Genomic DNA, 22258 nt, shown 5'->3' with positions numbered 1-22258 from the left:
GAAAGGAGTTTCCAAGGCTTAACTTATTTTGAGTTGTATGGTTCAATGATCCCAGAGGAAGGAGTGTTTTCGGGTCCTGTGAACTCACACTTGAGAACCATTTATCATCTTTTATCCAGGATTGAATGCTACACTTAACCCATTTTTTAAAATAAAGATTATTTGTTCATACCTTGTACACCGTCTTCTGCAGACTTTCCTTTGTTTTTGTTTTCCGACTTTGAGCTGCAGTTTGTTTGAATATCGTTCTTTCTTGGGGTGGTTTTTTTTTCATTTCTTTGAAACTCCATTTTTTTGTTCTGGTTAAAATCCAATGGTGAGCAATACGAGAGTGGTTATTTTATTCACCATCAATAGGGTCAGCTTGTAAACTTTTTGCTTCTAAATGTTCCTCACATTCTATTAAAAGAGAAGGAAGGGCTTTGTGTTTTGGATTACCTAAATCAAAGACCCAATCCAAACCCTACTGAAATGTTGTGGCAAGACATGAAGCAAGTTGTTCATGTAAGAAAGACATATTATGGCATAGGCTTGAAAACAGTTCTGTATGAAACAATAAGCCGCAATTCCTCCAGGGTGATGTGGAAGACTAAACAAGTGATAATAAACATTTATTTGCTTTAGTACAGTGTCTCTCAAACTGTGTGCCCCGAAGAGATTCCTGGTGTGCCACGAGAGATTCCAGAATTTTACTTTATTTTAAAAAATTTCCTTCATAAGCATAAACTAGAATAGATGAGATGCATGTCGCATACGGAAGAGTTTGTCAATGTTATGAGCATCTGTCTGCGTAAGGATACAACCGCCCAGACAAGCATCGTTTTTTGACATGATTGGTCCTTGAAAACTTAACAGCAATTAATTTTATTTTTATATTTTATGTAGTAGTTATTCTAACTTGAGCAACAAGGCTTTGTTACCGTTTGGATCTTCTTATCTTTATGAACTTGGATTTTCAGCTCTGATAGAAATTAAATAAAAAAAAAAAAAAGAGAACAACTGCAGATGGTTGATGATGAAATGCATGTTTACTTGTCAACTATTGAGCTGCGTTTTGAGTTAATTTGCACTCCAAAACAAGCACATCCATCAGCAATTCTATTCTATCTACTTTAGTTTTACCGTTGTTACAATTACCCATATATGGCTTAAAGAACTTTAAATAAATAACTCTCAAATTGAATTTTTTTGATTTTGAAATTTTATAATTTCAATTATAATGTGTCACAAAAAACATTTGTCCCGTTTAGTGTGCCAGAGCTAATAAGGTTTGAGAGCCACTGCTTTAGTAGGTACAGTTAGTGGATGTATAGTTAATATGCATGAGTGAAAGATTATGTTGTTTGAATTTTTTAACTGAATACCGTATTTTTCGCTCCATAAGACGCACCCGACTTTTATAGGAGGAAAACAAGAAAAAAAAATTCTGAACCATATTCTCCATGCCAGGCTCTGTACCCAACCCTACACTACTTGTCAAGCTCTGCACCCTGTTCCCCTCTGGTGGTCTAGTGATAGGCTGGGACATGGCAGGCAGGCCTACTGGCTGGCAGGCAGGTAGGGACAGGACAGGGCAGGCAGGCCTCCCCCCTCCCAGGCAGGAGCACTCCCCCTCCCAGGCCTACCCCCTCAGGCAGGCCTACCCCTCCCAGGTAGCTCTCCAGGCAGGCAGGCCTACACCTTCCCAGGTAGCTCCCCAGACAGGCAGGCCTACACCCTCCCAGGTAGCTCCCCAGGCAGGAAGGCCTACCCCCTCCCAGGCAGGCAGGCAGGCCCCCACCCCCTGTACCTATTTTGAAATAGGCAGGGCAGCTCCCAGCCTCCCTCCCCCCCACCATTACCTTTTCAAAATTCCAAGGCCCTCCCTCACTGGACGCAGCTGCTTGGAGTACTGACAGCTGACACGGATTCCTCGGAGTTTTCTTCCCTTGTGGCAGAACGGCGCACATGGCTGCCGGCCTGGTTTCGCGCCACTTCCCATGAGAACTCTATTAAGAACTCTTGCAGGAAGCGGCACGGGACCAGGCCAGCAGCGTTGTGCGCTGCTCTGCCCGCAAAGGAAGAAGACTCTGAGGAAGCCGCGTCAGCTGTCAGTGCTCCAGGCAGCCGCGTCCAGCGAGGGAGGGCCTCGGAATTTTAAAAAGGTAATAGGAGGGGTTTGGGTATTTGCTCCATAAGACACACCCTTATTTCCACCCCATTTTTGGAGATGGAAAAAGTGTGTCTTATGGAGCGAAAAATACGGTAATCAAAAATCTATCATTGTCTGAGTTAAAAAAAAATGTTTTACTATGGCTATCTTTCTCTCGTATACAACTACTACTACTATTATTTCTATAGCGCTACCAGATGCACACAGCGCTGCACAGTCACAAAGAGTAAGAAAACAATCCCTGCTCGAAAGAGCTTACAATCAAAATAGGCAGGACAGACAAACAGAATATCATGGATACAGTTAAGGGGAATGGTTAATCAGTGGGCTGGGTAGGGCAGAGGAGTAGGGTTAAGGATTGAAAGCTATATAAAAAAGATGGGTTTTCAGTCTCCTTTTAAACAAGGGAAGGGGCTTGACGGACAAACTCGGGTAATTTATTCCAGGCATAGGGGGCAGCTAGATGAAAGGAACGAAGTTTGGAACTGACAGTGGAGAAGAAGGCTAATGCTAAGAGTGACTTATCTGAGGAATGGAGTTCTCTAGGGGGTATATAAGGAGAGAGAAGTGAGGAGAGATATTGAGAGGCAGCAGAATTAGGGTTAGATTAGGTTCTAATCATGTTCTAAGGAAAAATATAGGCAAATCTAGAATGTTCACAAACTTGCTCAGTACTGTATCTTTACAAGTGGAAATGAGAGGGAAATAACTGTAAAAAAAAACAAAAAACAAACAACCCCAAACAACTTAGTGGAGATACTTGTTCATTGCCATTTTCCTCTTGTGACATAGGAAGGGTATCCCTCTGCTGATTTTCTCTCTTCCATGAGTTCAAATAACCAGAATTCATAGACTGGTATAAATCCCCCAGCCCACTGTCTCTCCTCCCCTTCTGATGCAGGGAGGGGTTTCCCCAGCTTGCAGTTCATTGTCTCTTTTGTCCTGTGATGTAGGAAGGGGATGGCCCCATAACCTCCTGTTAATGGTCTTTCCCCTTCTTTCACCCAGGAACTCCCCAAACCTAGTGCTTCCTCTAGGTGCTGAGGATCTCTGTTCAGTTTTCACCATCTCTATTCTCTCAAGACATGAAAATGGGATCATGGATATGCTTCCCAAGGATGAGTTTCCTTGAGAGGATTTGACCATGTGACTGAAACCTAAATATTGGCCAGTTTTGCATATCCTTCTATATCAGGGATCTCAAAGTCCCTCCTTGAGGACCGCAATCCAGTCAGGTTTTCAGGATTTCCCCAATGAATATGCATTGAAAGCAGTGCATGCACATAGATCTCATGCATATTCATTGGGGAAATCCTGAAAACCTGACTGGATTGCGGCCCTCAAAGAGGGACTTTGAGAACTCTGTTCTATATCATCTGCTAAATGTGACTCCCTTTTCTTCAATTTTTGGGCAACATATCGCTTTTAACTTTAAAAAGTTCTCTTCTGCAAAATGATAGATTATTTGTAAAATGACCATTTATATAATAAGAGGGTAGCCAACTGGTGTTGTGAACCACAACCCCCCCCAAGAAAAAAACAGGCTCTTCATTCTAGGCCGATGGCAGCACATGTCCAGATGAAGAAATAGAAGCAACTGAAACTGTTTCTCCTCTCTGTCTGTGCTGACCCCATAAGCATGCACAAAACTCTCAGGCTGGCACTTCCTCCATAATTTTTTTTTCCAAGATGGCGTCCACATAGGATGCTGGGCTACATTGCCCCTCATTTTTAAACTTTTATTTTGGTTTCTTTTATCCTTTTCATTTAGTTTTTTCCTTTATTAGCATTATTTTGATAGTTTTCTTTTATCTAATTTTACTTTTGATTCTGAAACTGACTCCTGCCATCAATACTGAAGTTTTTAGAATTTGACCGTTGGCTGTTCAACGGTTGTGAGGCCTTACCTGTACCGTGGCCCTTCTTGCGGGTTTGTTGGGAGTGTGATGTTTGTCTCCTCTTCGAGGGCTCTGGCTCTGCTTCTTGATTGCCCGGCTTCGGACCTTGTCCTTCATCTTCTTGCTGGAGCGGGGTCTGCTTCGGGCCTTCAATTCCCTTCCCTTTGGGCTGTCGCAATTCCTGTCTATCTGGGCCTGCTTGGCAAGTTACGTCCCTGTGTGGTGGGAGGAATGGCATTGGCGGGCAATCAGTGCAGGGACAGACTGCTCTTCCTGGATGATCGCAACGGGGGATGATGCTCCTCCTGCACGCTGGACGGGGACTTCTTCAATGGCCGGAGGATCAGGAACTGGAGTTGGCTGGTCAGATGTCGGAGAGGCTGTGGAGGGAGAGCCCACGAATGTTGTGTGCTGCGCGCTTGTGGTCGGTGGATCAGCTGTGACCTGCCTCCTCCCTTCTACCTGCAATCTTTGGCTGTTAGCTCTCACCCACGGTTGGGATCTAGAGATCATCTTCAGCCAGTGATAGACTATCATCGGGGGTTCTTCTCAGCCATTGTATCCTGCTGTTGCTTTACATTGATTAGAGCCCAATTGGACTTCTATTCTGTCTTGCTTGGACTACTTTGGGTCTTTCAGGTTTTTTATTTAATGTTATTCTTTTTATTATTTGAATTGTTATATCTTTGCTATTTAATAATTGTTTTCTCAGCTAGATTGTGAGCCTTCGGGACAGTTAGGGAAGTTCCAAGTACCAAATTTTATTTTACTGTAACCCGTTCTGGGCTCCTGGGGAGGACAGGCTATAAAAATCAACAAATAAACAATGATCTCATGATGCATAAGACTTGTAGGGGGTAACGCCTTTTCCAGTGCAATAGATGTAATTATTGCCCTGGAAAAGGCATTGCCCATACGAGTGTGTATAGATTTGAATTCTGGAGGTGGTACCCGGACCCTACAGAGGTGTATAGAAACACCACCAAGCAGGGCCCAGAGGAATTCTGTGTGGAGGTTCTTTCCAGTGTGTCCAACACAACACACCAGTTGGATGCTGCTATCTCAATTCATTTTATTCTTACTCCTAAAACAGTTCTTTGCACGTACTTTTTTTTTTAAAAAACATTTTATTCTTCACAAAATTTTTTTTTCTTCACCATTCATTCCTTACAACAAAGATGCCTGATGGACGCCCTAACAAACTTCAAGATTTCAGCTTTAATAAGAAAAACACATTACCCCCTGAGAATCCATGTCACACACCTGTTAATGTTGTATGGAAAGAAGTGCTCAACAGCAAGTTAACCCAAATGTAATGTCTATTGAACTGAACTATGAACAAATCAGTAGCAGTTACCCCCAACCACATTGAAGACTGCAACACAATAGCTGAATAGCTACACACAAGAGAAATCAAACAACCACCCCATCTTAATCAATGAGCCCACTTTCCCAAGCGAAGCTCGGTCTTCCAGATACTTATAATATGAAGACAGCACTTGAATTGCTGTGAAAAAATAATCTAGTTTGCCAGTTTAAACAAATATTTTTTCTTGATTTATGAAGTGTGGTAACAGGATTTTGGAAGTATTTTTGTCCCTATGATAAGAGTAATTCAGCCATTGAGGCTAATAGCTTTATAGTTCTTTGAGGCTTTTTCCTTCCATTTTTCAATATTATGATTTGTTGCCTTCTTTTTTGATTTTGGTGAGAATTTTTATTAGTGTGTATAACTTTAAAATTAGCTAGAAATGTGGATTACATGAATCACTATGGCCTGGTTTCTCCACCCCCCATCCAACACTCCTTCACCCAGTCTCTCCCATCTTCCAGTTCTTATTTAGAAATATCAGTTTGTCAGCTTTGGCTGGTTCCAGACAACTCCACCGAGCAGCAATTATTTGACCTGCTGTAGAGAATATTCTTTCTGAAGGTACAGATGTTGCTGGCGAACATAGAAACTTCTGTGCAAGTCTGTTCAGTAAAGGTAATATCTCTTGTCTCTCATGCCAGTATGTAAATACATCACTACCAGTTTCCAAGGGTTCTTCACGTTTATAAAATGCAAGCTCTGTACTACATCTGAGGCTGATTTCACCATAATAGTCTGACATCGATGGAAGGCCGACTTTAACGGCAACCACATTGGTATCTTCAACCCTTTCCCAAAAGCTGCGCTTGTGTCGCGGACGAGGTAAATTTGTATCCTTTATGCAAAGTTGATCAGGTACCACAGGAGTGATTTTTTGTGAAGTCAGCATTGCCAGTGGGAGGCTCAAAGTTTGCAACTTCATGATCTCTTGTGTAGCAAATTCTGTTATATCCGATACTTCACCATAGGTAGACTTGAATCTTGGGTCCAGAAAGGTGCTTAATCTGTAAGAGTTATTAAATAAAATGTCTTGAAATCTATGCAATAAACTCTTCTTCAGTTCTTCTTTAAAGGAACTGATGATCTTAGTATTTCTTGATTTGCTGTTGTCACTACAGCCCTCTCCCTCATCATCGACTCTCATTTCAGATTCTCTTGATTCACTGCAAAACTTGCCACAACTTGTATCAATGGAATTTATCAGGTGTTCAACCATTGGATGAACAACTGACACAGTAACATTCTGCTCAACAGAAGCAATTGTACTTGCTTCTTCAAAAATTTCCAGTGTATCAACAAGCTTGCGTGCTAAGTCATAGTCATATTCCGAAGGAGCTGATTTCTTTGTGGCTTTACTGTTGTATAAACATAAGCTGATAGGTTGCTGTAACTCAATCACACTTCGTAACAAAAGGCAACTACTGTACCATCTAGTCTTTGTGTCACCAATGAGTTTCTTCACAGGCATTCCCAGAGTCTCTTGAGCCTTCTTCAAACTTTCTGTGAGTATTGTACTGTGATGAAATGCGCTAACAATATCACGGAATTTGTGAATGACATCTATGATAGCTTGCTGAGACTGCAGTCCATCCTCGACACACAACTGGAGTGCATGTCCAAAGCAATTGTAGTGGACCATACAAAGTCCTTTTTGAATAAGTTTCTCCACAGCTTTTTTCATTGAGGAGGTATTATCTGTGACAACAGCAAAAACCTTGCCTTCTAACTTCCATGTTTTGATGGCACTTTCAACTGTATCTGCAATATTGTCACCATTATGTTGCTCTAGCATGTGATGCGTTGCCAGCACAACATTAACTGGTTGAAAATCTTTAGATATACCATGTGCCATGATTGTAATATAAGTCTCCAATATTGTGCTTGTCCAAAGGTCTGTTGTGATGCTTACATAACTAAGATGTTGAAGCTTATCCATAACATGGGTGGAAACTTCATCATATCTAACATCAATCATTTGATTTAAAGTTTGCCTTGATGGTACTGTATAATCTCTGTTCAACGTTTGTGAATAACGAAGAAAGCCTTCATCGTTTATAATGCTAAATGGCTGTATATCTTTCACAATGAAGTAACAAAGTGCATTATCAATCCTTTTTTTATCTGCTGGCTGTAGACGCTTTTGGATGAAGGATGAAACGATAACTTCGGATACTTCAGATGCAATTATAGGAACAGAAGCTTTACATGTTTTTCTAGATCTTTTCTTGGATTTTCTAGCAGTGTCACTGTCTTGTAGCTCAAGATATTTTTCTTTATGATGTCTTTCAATATGCTGCCACAGATTACGGGTGCCACCGCAGTGTTTAACCTTAACGCTGCAAAGCATGCATCTAGCAGTGTACTTGCTGCTGCTTGCCTCGTCACTGCCATTTTCATTATCCAAATGATCAAATACAGACCATATTAGTGAACGTTGGCCTACTGAGCTTATTGCACAAGTAGAGTCTTTATTTTCAGCAGCTGTGTTCAAACTCTCCATCTTTTAGTCAAGCAGTCAGTGCTCTAAAATAGAAACAAATACGTTTATGTATTGGTTCTTGTAGAAAATTATGGAAGTACACTACACATGAACCCCCAAGCAGTGCCCATTTCTTGTCTTAAAGAAAAATGTCTACCTGTGCTCTCTTTTCATGTCTTCCTCTGCCCCCAGCTACTCCTCCGCTGGGCACTTTTCCTGTCCAATGAGGCATTTTTTTTTTTCCAGACATCCTGGCGGGTTTATTGCAGTCTTTTCATCCCTCCCAGCACTCTCTTCTCTTCCCCTCCAGCTACCCCCCCATCCCATATGGCCAGCCAACCCCCTCCCCCCAGTCCCAAGTGGCCAGCACCCTTTCCCCTCTTCCCTCAAAACTCCCCCCAATCATATGTGACAAGCACCCTCTTTCTTCCCTCTTCCAGCCCCCCCCAATCAATCCCATGTGGCCAGCACCCTCTCTCTCTTGCCTTCCCTCCAGTCCCTTCCCCAATCCCATGTGATCAGCACCTTCTTTCTTCCTCCTTCCAGTCCCCCCTCAATCCCATGTGACCAGCACCCATTTTCCTTCCCACCAGCAACTCCTCAATCCCATGTGGCCAGGACCCTCTCTCTCTTCCCTTACCACCACCAGCCCCCCATCCCATATGGCTAGCACCCTCTATCTTTTCCCTCCAGTCCTCCCATTCCATGTGGCCAGCACCCTCTCACTTCCCTTCCCACCAGCTCCAGCCACAGTCAATCAAACTGCCTCCCGCTTGAGTCTAGCATCCTCTCTCCCTTCCCTCCAGCTCTCAGTATGGGACCAACAGTGGCAATGCTCCTAACTGGGGATCTGATGGTAGAAGCAGCACAGCAGACCCTTCCCCATTACACCATTACTTTCTCACATAAGTTTTCAGCCCTAGCCATCGCCCCTCACACGCCTGCTCTTGGGCTTTCCCTCTGCCAGAGTCCTTCCTTCTGATGTAACTTTCTGTTTCTTGAAACAGGACATTACATCAGAAGGAATGCAGCAGAGGAAAAGCCCAAGAGCAGGCCTGAATCGGTGAGTCTGTTTAAAAAAAAACAAAATTGATTCAGCCAAACTGAAATTTGTGAATTGATTTGAATTGTGAATCAGGCAAGCTCTAGTAGAAACAAAGTGGCAGAAAATGAGTAAAATTGGTGGAAGCAGGGCAGAAGAGTTAAAGGAAGACTGATGGGACAAAGTTGAGGAAACTGCAAAAAGAGAGGGAGAAGGAAAGATTAGGCTCTTACCTTCTTTCTTGTAAACCCTCACTCTATTCCTGAACTCTCGGGTAGTCAATCCCATCTCGCGAGATCTCTTGTAAGAAGCCTCATTTGCATAGTTTTGCTCCTCTGGACTGTCCTCCAGCTTCCAGTGTGTTACAAAAGCAGACAAAGAACCAAAAAACACAGAAAAAGTGCACTCTGCACAAATCCAAAGGAATAAAAAAATAAAAAAAGAGGGCCTGGTTTTCAAACGAACCACACTTTTTTTTTTTTTTTTAAATCTTTATTCATTTTCAATTCTTCAACAAGTAAACAATGTTATAATGAATAATATACAGAATCACTTGTACATCCTGACCAATATTCTTTAAGTACTATAAAGCCCCTCCCCCTCCCATTCCTCCCCACACCCACAATGAATTCCCACAAAACATCTACTATACCCCATATTTATTATAACGTTTCAAATATCTAAAGGTGTCTAATCATTTGAATATACAATCAATGGCCCCCAAATCTTTTTAAAATTAGCATAACTTCCATTTTGTAAAGCAATGACTCTTTCCATCTTGTATATATGACATACAGAATTCCACCAAAAGGTATAATTGAGTCTTGTATAATCTTTCCAGTTCCTAGTAATATGCTGAATGGCAACTCCTGTCAAAATTATTAATAATTTATTATTGGACATTGAAATTTGACTCTTAAACCTCATTGAAGTTCCAAATAAAATTGTATCATATGACAGTGCAACAAAATTTTCTAATAGCGAATTAATTTGGGGCCAAACTGATTTCCAAAAGGAATTAGTGCAAGGACAGAAAAATATTAAATGATCTAAAGTCCCTGCATCCTTATTACAATGCCAACATCTATTAGACTTGGAACTATCTAATTTTTGTAAACGAACTGGGGTCCAAAAAGCTCTATGTTTGTCTCATAGATGCTGACATTGTAGATTTTATTCTCCAAGACCAAATTCGTGGCCACTGAGATGCAGAAATTTGATGCTTGATCTCAATGCTCCAAATATCCCTCAAACCAGTTTTCTGTTTTTATTCAAATATTCATATAGTAATTTATACCACTGTGCGGCTTGGTGACCCAAGAAATCCGCCCGAAAGCATAGGAATTCTAAACTATACTGATTATTAAGATTCTTCCATTCAGGGAACCCCTCCTGAATAGCCTGCTTCAGCTGCAATCATTTAAAATTTTGTGTCTTATTTAAACCATATTTATGTTGCAACTGTGAAAAACTAAGCAGTGAACCATTTGATATAACATCATTCAAAGTTCGAATATCTCCAATTATCCATTGCTTCCAGACGATTTGAAATCCGCCAATTTTAATCTTGGAGTTTACCCAAATGGAATGATGTAACGATTTAGAAATTGGAATAGGTGACAGATTACTAACATAACGTAAAGTTTTCCAGGTATCAATCAAAATCCTATTCTCTTTATATTTCCTAGGTATCTTTATACTAAGCAAATGAACCAAATGTAAAGGAAACAGGAGTCGCCATTCTAAATATAACCAATCTGGGACATTCTCCATGAGCTCTGGGAGGATAACGAACCACACTTTAATGGCAACCAATATTGACTAAAAAAACATAGGACTCAACAAGGACCATGTTTCAGTGAGTGAGCCTGCATCAGAAGTCCTAAAACATACATAAATACAGTGGAACCTTGGTTTACGAGCATAATTCGTTCCAGAAGCATGCTTGTAAACCAAATTGCTCGTATATCAAAGCAAGTTTCCCCATAGGAAGTAAGGGAAACTGCTTTGATTGGTTCCATCTCCTCCCCCCCCCCCCACGAGGCTACCGGCGCTGCTCCATTCTCCCCCGCTTGAGGAATCCGATGCTGTTCCAAACCCCTCCCCGCGATCCAGCTTCCCCCCCCTCCACCGCAGTTCTACTTTCCCCCCTCCCGAGCAGTCAATGACACCCTTTACCCGACTTGGCACCATTGCCGGTGCCCGAAGATCCTCCCTCTTCTGGCGCGGCTGGGTGGTGCGTCGGAGATCCTCCTTCTTATGGTCTGGGCTGGACTGGCTTTGAGCATTCTGAAATGATTTTTGGCCCGAGGGACCTACGGAATATTGACGATATCACCTGGAGGTGCTTAAAGTAGTAAGCTCCGGTCTCTTAGAGGATTGAGGCCTGCTACAATGAGGTCATTCAGACCTTTACCGAACAATAACTGGCCCTTAAACAGCAGCTTACTTAGGGTCGCCTTGGATGAAGAAACACTAGACCACTGTCTAATCCACAGCAGCCAGCGTGAGAGATAAGAGTAAGCCAGCAGCTTGCTCACAACCCTGAGCAGGGAATCAGTCACATAGTCCATTCCAGTGATCAAAAATGGAAGATTTTTATCCACGATAGCTCGATCATGACGCAGCTTAGAGGGACAGGCTCTGGCAACAAAAGATGCCACTGTGGATGCTTATAAACCAGAGGCCAGAGTCAAAAGTCGGTATAGCACAAAAGCTATTCTGCGGTCTTGGGCATCCTTTACCACCACCCTGCCTTCAATGAGGAGAGAGATGCACTTAGTAACCTGCGCTAGCAGAGAATCCACCTCTGGAGAAACAAAGCTGATTAAAAGTTCACGCCATCTGATAGGCTTAGCCATAGCCTTGACCACTAAAAGAAGCCCTTCCGGCACTTCTCAGTAAGTCAAAAGCATCATCATGATACCCAGATGTTATAGAAAACCGGAAGACTGCGACTTTGTGCTACTCATAAAGGGAATACTGCACTGTCAAGATCCAAGTCACTAATGTTAACTTGTGGAGGGATTCTGAAATTATTAAAAGGTGCAGAAGATGAAAAAGTGAGGACAAATGGAAACAACTATAGCGAATAAAATCCTCACTGCTCGGATTCAACACCAGGATGGCAATAAAGCTTTCAAAGCCATTAATGTCAAAGCATCCACAACTGTACGTCTAGCTTCAGCTCATTTCATTGCCTCCTTGTGTAGTGTAGCTTGTCTATTTACTTCTGTATTATTGATCCAGAAATAAAAACTATTAGACAAACATAAATTCTTTTTACTTATCGTTTTAATGCAGTGTCTCTAGCATGCCCCGACGGGACCCGTTTCGCCCAAAAGGCTCTCTCAAGGGTTCGTGGAGGAGCTCTAAATAATACAAAAATGTTGTTTATATAACTAATTAAAACATACACCACAAACATCCAACAGACTGTTTTAAAATGTGATGATTAATTTGACTTTATTTTCTTTCTTTTGTTTTGTTTTACAGTCTGTTCCTCATGTGCAATTTTGCTTATCTGTGGTTGCATCAATTGCTACCAATATTCGCGCCACTGTTTGTATATTTGTGGACTAGCTCTTTAAAAAACAGCTTTCTTTGCTTTTGCTTTCACTTTTACCTCACGGTCCTCCCAGCTCAACTTTAGAACTTTTTGGATGGACTGGGCACCAGAACCCCCTCAAACGCTACCGCCTCTCCCACACGCCATGTGAAACACAGATGGCTCCTCCAATAGTCAACTGCTGCAAAAGGGCATGAATCCACAAAATCTTGCTCCCGAAATGGCAAATGCGCTTCAACGTGGACAAATGCAAGGTCATGCATATAGGGAAAAAGAACCCGTTGTTCAGCTACAAATTAGGGGGGTATTGTTGGGAGACAGCAGACTCGAGAGAGACTTGGGTGTGCTGGTGGATGCATCACTGAAGCCATCTGCACAGTGCACAGCAGCCTCGAAAAAAGCCAACAGGATGCTGGGCATCATAAAGAAGGGCATAGCAACCAGAACACGGGAAGTCATCATGCCTTTGTATCGAGCGATGGTACGTCCACATCTGGAATACTGCGTTCAGTATTGGTCGCCGCACCTCAAGAAGGACATGGCGGTACTTGAGAGAGTCCAAAGGAGAGCAACGAAATTGGTAAGAGGGCTGGAACACTGCTCATATGCCGAGAGGCTGGATAGGCTGGGGCTCTTCTCTCTGGAGAAAAGGAGGCTCAGGGGAGATATGAGAGACTTTCAAGATCATGAGGGGCATAGAGAAGGTGGATAGGGACAGATTCTTTAGACTGAAGGGGACAGCAAATACGAGGGGACATTCTGAGAAACTGAAGGGAGATAGGTTCAAAACAAATGCAAGGAAGTTTTTTTTCACCCAAAGGGTAGTGGACACTTGGAATGCGCTACCGGAGGAAGTGATCAGACAGAATACGGTACAAGGATTCAAACAGGGATTGGATGGATTCCTGAGGGATAAAGGGATCGTGGGATACTGAGGGAGGAGCTGGGAGGTAACACAAGTATAGGAAGTAAATCGGGATCCGGAAGGTTCGCCCCCCACATTTCGCCCCCAGCAATTCGCCCCTCACATTTCGCCCCCCACATTTCGCCCCCAGACACATTTCGCCCCCACACATTTCGCCCCCGCACATTTCGCCCCCCGGATGTTTCGCCCCCACACATTTCGCCCCCGCACATTTCGCCCCTGAGTGTCAGACTATTCCTCTCGCAGGCGATTTCTTTGCCGACACGACGGCAGGCTACAAATTCAAAGTGCACAGCTGGCTGTTCTCACTGCCTCTAATGTCGGCCCTGCAGCTCCGGACTTCCCCACACCTGCTCTTCCCCCCCCCCCCCCTATTATTTTAAATGTTATGGCAGCCGCGGCGCTGTATCCATCGGAGGAGACTTCTAACCTCGGCCTGCCCCGGAACTCTTCCTGCAACAGCAACTTCATGTTCCTGCCTAGGCGGGTGGTGGCTGCAGGAAGAGTTCCGGGGCAGGCCGAGGTAGCGTGCACTGTCTGTCAATTCTATCAACCAATTACAGTTAAGGGGGTGCAGATGAGCCTGTTCTTGCCACGTCTCCTCCTCCCCTTCCCAGTCTTTTGAGCTTTGAATCTAAAAGGAGCGACACGCTTACTTAAGCACAGCGTCTGCCTAGCCTGTCAGCCAGTCAAGGTAGAGGGGAGGGGCGGGACCCTGTGGCACCATCCCCCCCCCCCAACGCGGGACCCTGTGGCACCAGGGGGTGCAGATGAGCCTGTTCTTGCCACGTCTCCTCCTCCCCTTCCCAGTCTTTTGAGCTTTGAATCTAAAAGGAGCGACACGCTTACTTAAGCACAGCGTCTGCCTAGCCTGTCAGCCAGTCAAGGTAGAGGGGAGGGGCGGGACCCTGTGGCACCATCCCCCCCCCCCCAACGCGGGACCCTGTGGCACCATCAGCTCTTACTCCCTCTAACGCCGGCCCTGCAGCTCCGGACTTCCCCACACCTGCTCTCTCCCCCCCCCCCCCCCGATCACTATTATTTTAAATGTTATGGCAGCCACGGCGCTGTATCCATCGGAGGAGACTTCTAACCTCGGCCTGCCCCGGAACTCTTCCTGCAACAGCAACTTCATGGCCGAGGTTAGAAGTCTCCTCCGATGGATACAGCGCCGTGGCTGCCATAACATTTAAAATAATAGTGATCGGGGGGGGGGGGGGGGGAGAGAGCAGGTGTGGGGAAGTCCGGAGCTGCAGGGCCGACATTAGAGGCAGTGAGAACAGCCAGCTGTGCACTTTGAATTTGTAGCCTGCCGTCGTGTCGGCAAAGAAATCGCCTGCGAGAGGAATAGTCTGACACTCAGGGGCGAAATGTGCGGGGGCGAAATGTGTGGGGGCGAAACATCCGGGGGGGCGAAATGTGCGGGGGCGAAACATCCGGGGGGCGAAATGTGCGGGGGCGAAATGTGAGGGGCGAATTGCTGGGGGCGAAATGTGGGGGGCGAAACTTCCGTGAACCAAGTAAATCAGGTAATGAGTATAAACTAACCTGGTCGTGCATGTGCAAGACCGGAGGGCTAGGACTTCGATAGGAAGGCAGGACTTAAATGGGAAACCAAGGTGGCAAGGGAGCCCCTTCTGATGATTCAGACAGGTCTTGACCTGTTTTGGGCCGCCGCGGGAGCGGACTGCTGGGCGGGATGGACCTGTGGTCTGACCCGGCGGAGGCACTGCTTATGTTCTTATGTTCTTATGAGTCCATCCTAACCATTTTTTGAGCAAAAGCAATGTTTTGAGGCAGATAAAAAAAATTTTTATTTCAAATCGGGAAATCCAAGATGGCTACCATAGCAGTGATCCTAGTGCCAAAAACAGCAAGGGAAAAGCAAACCAAACACCAAACCTCCCAAAACATGATTGAGACCCCCGTCTTTCAGCATCAGCCTGTTGCTGGGAGCTGCAAAATGTAAGCTGTTAAAGAAGCCTGGAACCTAGACTGCCTGTGTCTTCTGACTGCCTCTCAGGCCTACCGGCCAGAGACTTCCATCCCTCCCAGAACCTATGCATGCTGCAGGGTGGAGGAACGCAGTCAGTCCTGATTAAACCCGCTATGGAGCCACACAGCCTGCGCCCAAACTAACTAGAGCAGTGGTCTCAAACTCAAACCCTTTGCAGGGCCACATTTTGGATTTGTAGGTACTTGGAGTGCCTCAGAAAAAATAGTTAATGTCTTATTAAATAAATGACAATTTTGCATGAGGTAAAACTCTTTATAGTTTATAAATCTTTCCTTTTGGCTAAATCTTAATAATAATACTGTAATTTACAGCTAAATAGACATGATCAAGAAACTGTTTTATTTTACTTTTGTGATTATGATAAACATACAGACGGCCTCAAAATAGTATCTGGCGGGCCGCGAATTTGACACTATTGCACTAGAGGATGAACCTGGGGTTCCCAAGGGAACGGTCCCTGAGCTCCTGAATTATGAATGCAGGCTGCCCAGGTGGGTGCACTGCAAAGCAGCCAATCCACTGGAAGTACCTTGTCCCTTGAAGTCTACGATTTCCTGCAGGCAGAGCTGTCCCACAAGGGGATCTTCTGAAGCATGAAAAACAAATCACACCAAATAGTGAAAAAAATTACTGAAAATAAATAAAAAAATAAACACAAGCAGAAAGACTAGCTCCTACTGTCTTGTTTGGACAACTGGAACATAAGAATTGCCGCTGCTGGGTCAGACCAGTGGTCAATCGTGCCCAGCAGTCCGCTCATGCGGTGGCCTCCAGATCAAAGGCCAGCACTCTAAATGAATCCAGCTTCACCTGTGTACGTTCCAGTTTAGCAGGAACTTGTCCAACTTTGTCTTGAGTCCCTGGAGGGTGTTTTCCCCTATAACATACTCCGGAAGAGTGTTCCAGTTTTTTACCACTCTCTGGGTGAAGAACTTCCTTATGTTTGTATAGAATCTATCCCCTTTCAACTTTAGAGAATGCCCTCTCGTTCTCCTTAACTTGGAGAGGGTGATCAATCTGTCTTTATCTGCTAAGTCTATTCCCTTCAGTATTTTGAATGTTTCGATCATGTCCCCTCTCAAGTCTCCTCTTTTAAGGGAGAAGAGACCCAGTTTCTCCAATCTCTCACTGTGCGGCAACTCCTCCAGCCCCTTAACCATCTTAGTCGCTCTTCTCTCGACTCTTTCGAGTAGTACTGTGCCCTTCTTCATGTATGACCAGTGCTGGACGAAGTACTCCAGGTGAGGGTGCACCATGGCCCGGTACAACGGCATGATAATCTTCTCCGATCTGTTCGTGATCCCCTTCTTAATCATTCCTAGCATTCTGTTCGCCCTTTTCGCCGCCACGACACATTGCGTGGACGGCTTCATCGACTTGTCGATCAGAACTCCCAAGTCTCTTTCCTGGAAGGTCTCTCCAAGTTCCGCCCCGGACATCCTATACTTGTGCATGAGATTTCTGTTACTGACATGCATCACTTTACACTTATCCACGTTGAACCTCATTTGCCTTGTCGATGCCCATTTCTCGAGCTTGATTATGTCATGTTGCAGATCTTCGCAATCCCCATGTGTCTTCACTACTCTGAATAACTTCGTATCGTCTGCAAATTTAATCATCTCGCTCGTCGTACCAATATCCAGATCGTTTATAAAGATGTTGAAGAGCATGGGTCCGAGCCCTGGAAGGTAGAGGGCAGTCAAGAGGAAAGAGAGGAGGAGCAAAATATACAAATGAGCTTTTCTACAAGAGATCTCGTAAGATAGGAATGACTACTTGAGAGTTCAGGGACAGAGTGGGGTTGTACAAGAAGAGATTACATTAAAGCTGAGAAAGTTGTTCCATTCATAATAGCAAGTCTGGACAAATTTTCAGTAAATCTAGAAGCTAGTTTAAAAACTTGAGCGCCCCCTCCAACACTATTCTCAATGAATTTCAGAGTGAGGTGGAGGCAGGAATCCCCTTGTAGATCAGCAGTAGCTCTTTTAGAAACTGATTTACTAAAGATGTTTCCTTATTCTGTGTCTGTGCAGAAAAAAAAAACTTTAGTAAATTAGCCCTTTAAAGTGCTTCTATAAAATCACTGGCAGAAGCTCTTCCAAAGCTCTTTCATTGCATCTGTTTAATACTTGAAGCAAATAAGTTATTGTTTCACATATTATTATGGCTTAGTTTCTCCTCCCCCCTTAGTATCTGTGTCTCATATTCTCCAGCCTTCACCCTTTCTCTTTGGTTGCCTGTCTCCCCCCCCCCCCCCCCCTTTCACCCAGTCTCTCTCTCTCTACCACTTCCCAGCCTTCCCCCAGTTGCTCTCAGGTCACTTTTAGGCAACTGCTATACTTACCTTGCATTATGCAGAGCTGCTTCAGAAAGAACACATTTTCTAAATTTGCTCTCTAAGCTTGAGCCTTGTGGTGCAGGAAGTCTCAAGGCTTCAAGTCCCAAACTTCTTGCACCATGCAGCTCAAGCATAGAGAGCGCTGAATCACAGTGTAAGCATGGAAGACATGCTGTTTCTAAAGCAGCACTACAAAACAGACAACATTCAGAGGAATGACATCCCAGGCACCAAGGTGCAATTTCTAGGCCACATGCAACTGTATTCTCTAACGTCACTGTGCACTTAACAGAGGTGCTAAACCATTGTTATATGTACGTATTTAACGCCCAATTATCAAAACAGCTTACCGTGGTCTTTCCCGTGCTTTCTAGCAGCCTCCGATTGGTGTGCCTCAAGGTTCTGTTCTTGGGCCTGTTCTTTTTAATATTTTTATAAACAATATTGCTGAAGGGTTGTCGGGTAAGATTTGACTCTTTGCGGATGATACCAAAATCTGCAATAGAGTAGACACGCCGGATGGTGTGAACAACATGAAGAAAGACCTGGCGAAACTTGAAGAATAGTCTGAAATTTGGCAGCTAAAATTTAATGCTAAGGAATGCAAGGTCTCAAACTCGTGGCCTGCCAGGTACGATTTTGAGGCCCTTGGTATGTTACTATTGTTTCGCGAGAACTGATGGCAGCCATTCATGGAGTGGCGCGGGACCAAGGAGAAAGTGAAAAGCTCACACTCCTGCCTTATGTGCCACTCTGCAGCAACAAAGGAGGCAGCCGTCCAGCAGGAGCGTGGAAAGCTCCTGGCGAGACCACGCAGGACCACCGGCATTTAAAAAAGATACTGGGGGCTGCCTACCACCAGATGCACCAACGTGTAGAGGAGGAATAATCAAGAAAAATTTTTTTTTCCCTCTTCTACACTTAGGTGCGTCTTATAGACCGAAAAATGCAGTACTCGCAGTATTGCTTTTCCTTTGGAAAGTTACCTGTCTCCAATATTATGGTTTTGTCCACTCCTTCATAACTGAGATCTAAGGAAGGGTTAAAAGTTATTTCTTTTTGTATTTTTATTAGTTGTTTCCTTAAAAATTATTTGTCTCCGAGTTTCATGTAATAAGGTTTTCTCTTGTGAATTGTATCTGAAATTTGATAGATAAATGAATAAAAAAGTTCACCTTCAGAAATTGCAATCAATTCAAAATGTTTGTGCTGTTGGATTTAATTTTAATTGGTACTTGTTACTAGGAATGTATCTGTTTTGTTTAAAAACTCCATAGATTACTAACACATTTTCAATCACAGTTTAAAGTAATAGTGTTTAGAGATTTAGCAGTGGTTAAAGCAACAGCCTCAGCACCCTGAGGTTGTAGGTTCAAACCCACGCTGCTCCTTGTGACCCTGGGAAGTCACTTAATCCCCCCATTGCCCCAGGTACATTAGATAGATTGTGAGGGAAAAATGCTTGAGTACTTGAATAAATTCATGTAAACCGTTCTGAGCTCCCCCTGGGAGAACACTATAGAAAATTGAATAAATAAACAAACTAGTTCAGTTCCAAACTAACTAAACCAAAAATGCCATACTGAAACAGACAAAGGTCCATGTAGATCAATATCTTATTTCTAACAGTGGCAGAATCCCTAAAGTACCATGATATCAAGCTATTTTTGGCTGCCCCTCTAACTGGGTTTGATTCCCAGTGCAGCTCCTTTGACAATGGGCATGCCACTTTACGCTCCACTGCTCCAGGTAAAAAATAAGTAGTTATATATAATAAGTAAACCACTTTGATTGTAGCCACAGAAAGGCAGTATATCAAATCGCATCACCTTTCCCCCCCAATTCCGCTACATCTTTGTTGAGCTATCATTTAAGGGTCTTTTTTTTCCCAAGCTTAGAAGTGCTAGCATTTGCTTAAAAGGGTTTACCGCAAGATAGTTAGGTATCCTGCAGTAAATTCCTAATCTGCAAGCAGAAAAACTACTTGCTAAAAATATATTTTTAAAAAATTTTCAGCAGCGTAGGCCTGTCTAAAAGGAGCACATTAGCCATTACTACCTATAAATGTTGATAAGCAGTGGCGTAGTGTGTGTGTATATGGTAACCATTAATACCTCTAAATGTTGGTAAGCAGTGGTGTGGTTTGTGTGTGTGTGTGGGGGGGGGGAGGGGTGGCAGACTGCCTCTCCACCCTCCGCATACCTATCTAAATCTTTGCAGCTTGAGCAAATTTTTCAGCCTGCTGCTTACAAAATCTAGCTCACCTCTGAAAACACTTCCAGGTTGCAGAGCCAGAAGTGACATCAGAGGGAAAGCCAACACTGGCTGGAGAAGCTGCTCACACTGGCAAAGATTTAAAGAGATATTTGGGGGGGGGGGGGGAGGGGGTGCGCATGAGTGTGGCATGGAGGTAGGGATGACTCTACCCCAAGCATGTCCTTCCCTCACCATGCACTGCTGATAAGTGCTCACATGCTACTTTATAAATGGCAACATTAATACATATTAATTATGTAGTTTGCCAATAACTGAATAGCTGCTTTGTCAAAGAGCGCCTATATTCATATACACTTCTCCCTCAATATTCACAGCCGGCCTGCAAATATTGAAAATTTGCAAATAACTTTTGGGCCGACTCTGACCCACCCCCCAGCACCTTACCTGGTGGTCTAGCAGTCTTTCGGGGCAGGAGAGATTTTCCTACGCTCCTGCCCCGTGCAGATCAGTCATCCAAAATGGCTGCCGTGAGTTCCCGTAGTCTCTCGAGACTAAGACGGGAACTCACGGCAGCCATTTTGGATGAGTGATTTGTACGGGACAGGAGCGTAGGAAAATCGCTCCTGTCCCAAAAAGCTGCTAGACCACCAGGTAAGGTTCAGCAGGTGGGGGTGATTCCAGTTTCAGGAAATCATGAATAATCGAAATCTTGAGTCCTAAATCCACAAATCGGGAGGGGGGGGAAGAGTATTTATTTGTGAGTTTGGGTTTTTGATGAACAGGATTTTCTCAGAACATCGTTGAGATTTTTACCGTTCTGTTTTTCCCATCTCTGACACTGAGCTAATGATGATAAAGGTGGCTTCTAATATGAGCTACAATGACGTCTTTGAGGCTCCTTTTGTTTAAATGTATTAATATAGGCTCTTTTTGCAAGGCAGCAATTAAATTACTGGCAAACTACATAATTAGTCCGTATTACATTGATGTGTATATTAAATTTGCTCCCAATTTACATAACCTTAATACATAGCCATTTTCCAATTGTAATAAAAGTGGTCTTAGCGCATGGGGGGGGGGGAGGGAGAGGGGGAAACCTGAATCAAGGAGCAGTAGGGCCACTCTCTAACCGCAGCTCAGTCACGGCCTCCTTCGCCAACCAAAGCCAGGCCCTTGGGACGCTCTCCTTCATGCTTCACCACTCTCAGAGAGGAAGCAGACGACAGCTTCTGCAAGCCGCTGCGGTTCTTTTTCTTTTAACCCTTTCAGGACCATAAGGATCGTAGGCCAATTTTTGTGGTTTTGACGACATTTTTATGGTAAAAAGGGCTTGCAGATGCCAAAATATTGATTTTTTTTGTGAAATATCATTTAAAAAAAAAAAAAAAAAATCACACTTCTGGCTTATGGACAGTGTGGCAAGTGAATCTTCTCGTCAACCTGGCAACGACGCTAATGAATGAATGTCGGAACCAGTTTGTTTACATAAAGGCAGTATCATATGGAATCCATACATATCAAATTTAGAACTGTAGACTATCCCAATCAAAATTTATAGGATTTTAAAGTTATGGGACAAATATGTCCCTTGGTCCTGAAAGGGTTAATAAATTTTTATTCATATTTTTTAAAACTCACAATTAGTATAACACAAATACAATCATTTTATACTTTAACATTACTTATTATATCATCAAATTATAGCTTTCATCAAATATCCCCCCTCCCTGATATCCAACAATTACTCATAAACAAAAGAAATCCTACAATATTTCCACCCCACCTTGGACGTGTATGAACAAAGGGGAATTAATATTTATCCTATGCAATACGCGGTTCTAAAGCAGCTCTGCCTGTGCCAGTCTTCAGCCCTTGAAGCCAGGCTTCCATCTTAGAATGGGGCCGGGCGCACGCGCGCGCCTCGGCCGTGAAGAACCGTTACGAACGTAGCCAAGGCGACGCGGCCTCGCGCGCTCAAGGTCTTGGCGGGCGTTCGACAAGCGGTTTCGCTACCTCTCCCCCTCCCTGCTGCTGTAAACCGCTGGTCAGGTGGTATATATATTTAATAATAAAAAAAAAAAATAATAATAATAACTTATTATTATCCCATACCTCTCCATACAGCGCCGCAGCCGCCGCTTCTCCGGTCCAATTTCTCTTGCGCCGCGCAGGAAACAGGAAGTTGCGTCAGAGGAGGACAAGTGGAGCGGGAAAGAGCTGACAGGAAGTGGAACGCTGCACGGGGCG

The 22258-nt window shown here is 43.9% G+C and overlaps 2 protein-coding genes across 7 annotated transcripts in view; both read right to left on the bottom strand.

The window, feature by feature from the left end:
• The window catches only part of HEMK1 (HemK methyltransferase family member 1), a 99581-nt gene extending 77323 nt beyond the window's left edge, over window positions 1-22258 (bottom strand). For 4 of the 6 annotated variants that reach the window (XM_033926114.1, XM_033926118.1, XM_033926117.1 and 1 more), the window contains exon 1: window positions 22124-22258. The gene's annotated coding sequence lies outside the window, so the exon portion shown is untranslated. Of the gene's footprint in view, window positions 1-4059; window positions 4597-21794; window positions 22015-22123 lie in introns of those variants that run through there. The other 2 variants (XM_033926115.1, XM_033926116.1) reach the window with 2 other exon arrangements.
• Window positions 4853-18205, bottom strand: LOC117351192 (zinc finger BED domain-containing protein 4-like). The gene is made up of 2 exons (XM_033926112.1): window positions 18145-18205; window positions 4853-7945 (listed from the first exon to the last, which is right to left on the bottom strand). The coding sequence occupies exon 2, from the start codon at window positions 7920-7922 to the stop codon at window positions 5859-5861; it is 2064 nt and encodes a 687-aa protein (XP_033782003.1). The 5' UTR covers window positions 7923-7945; window positions 18145-18205; the 3' UTR covers window positions 4853-5858.

The sequence above is a fragment of the Geotrypetes seraphini genome, chromosome 17, assembly GCF_902459505.1.
Source record: "Geotrypetes seraphini chromosome 17, aGeoSer1.1, whole genome shotgun sequence".
NCBI classification, from domain to species: domain Eukaryota; kingdom Metazoa; phylum Chordata; class Amphibia; order Gymnophiona; family Dermophiidae; genus Geotrypetes; species Geotrypetes seraphini.
This window is presented reverse-complemented; position numbering and strand designations above follow the sequence as displayed.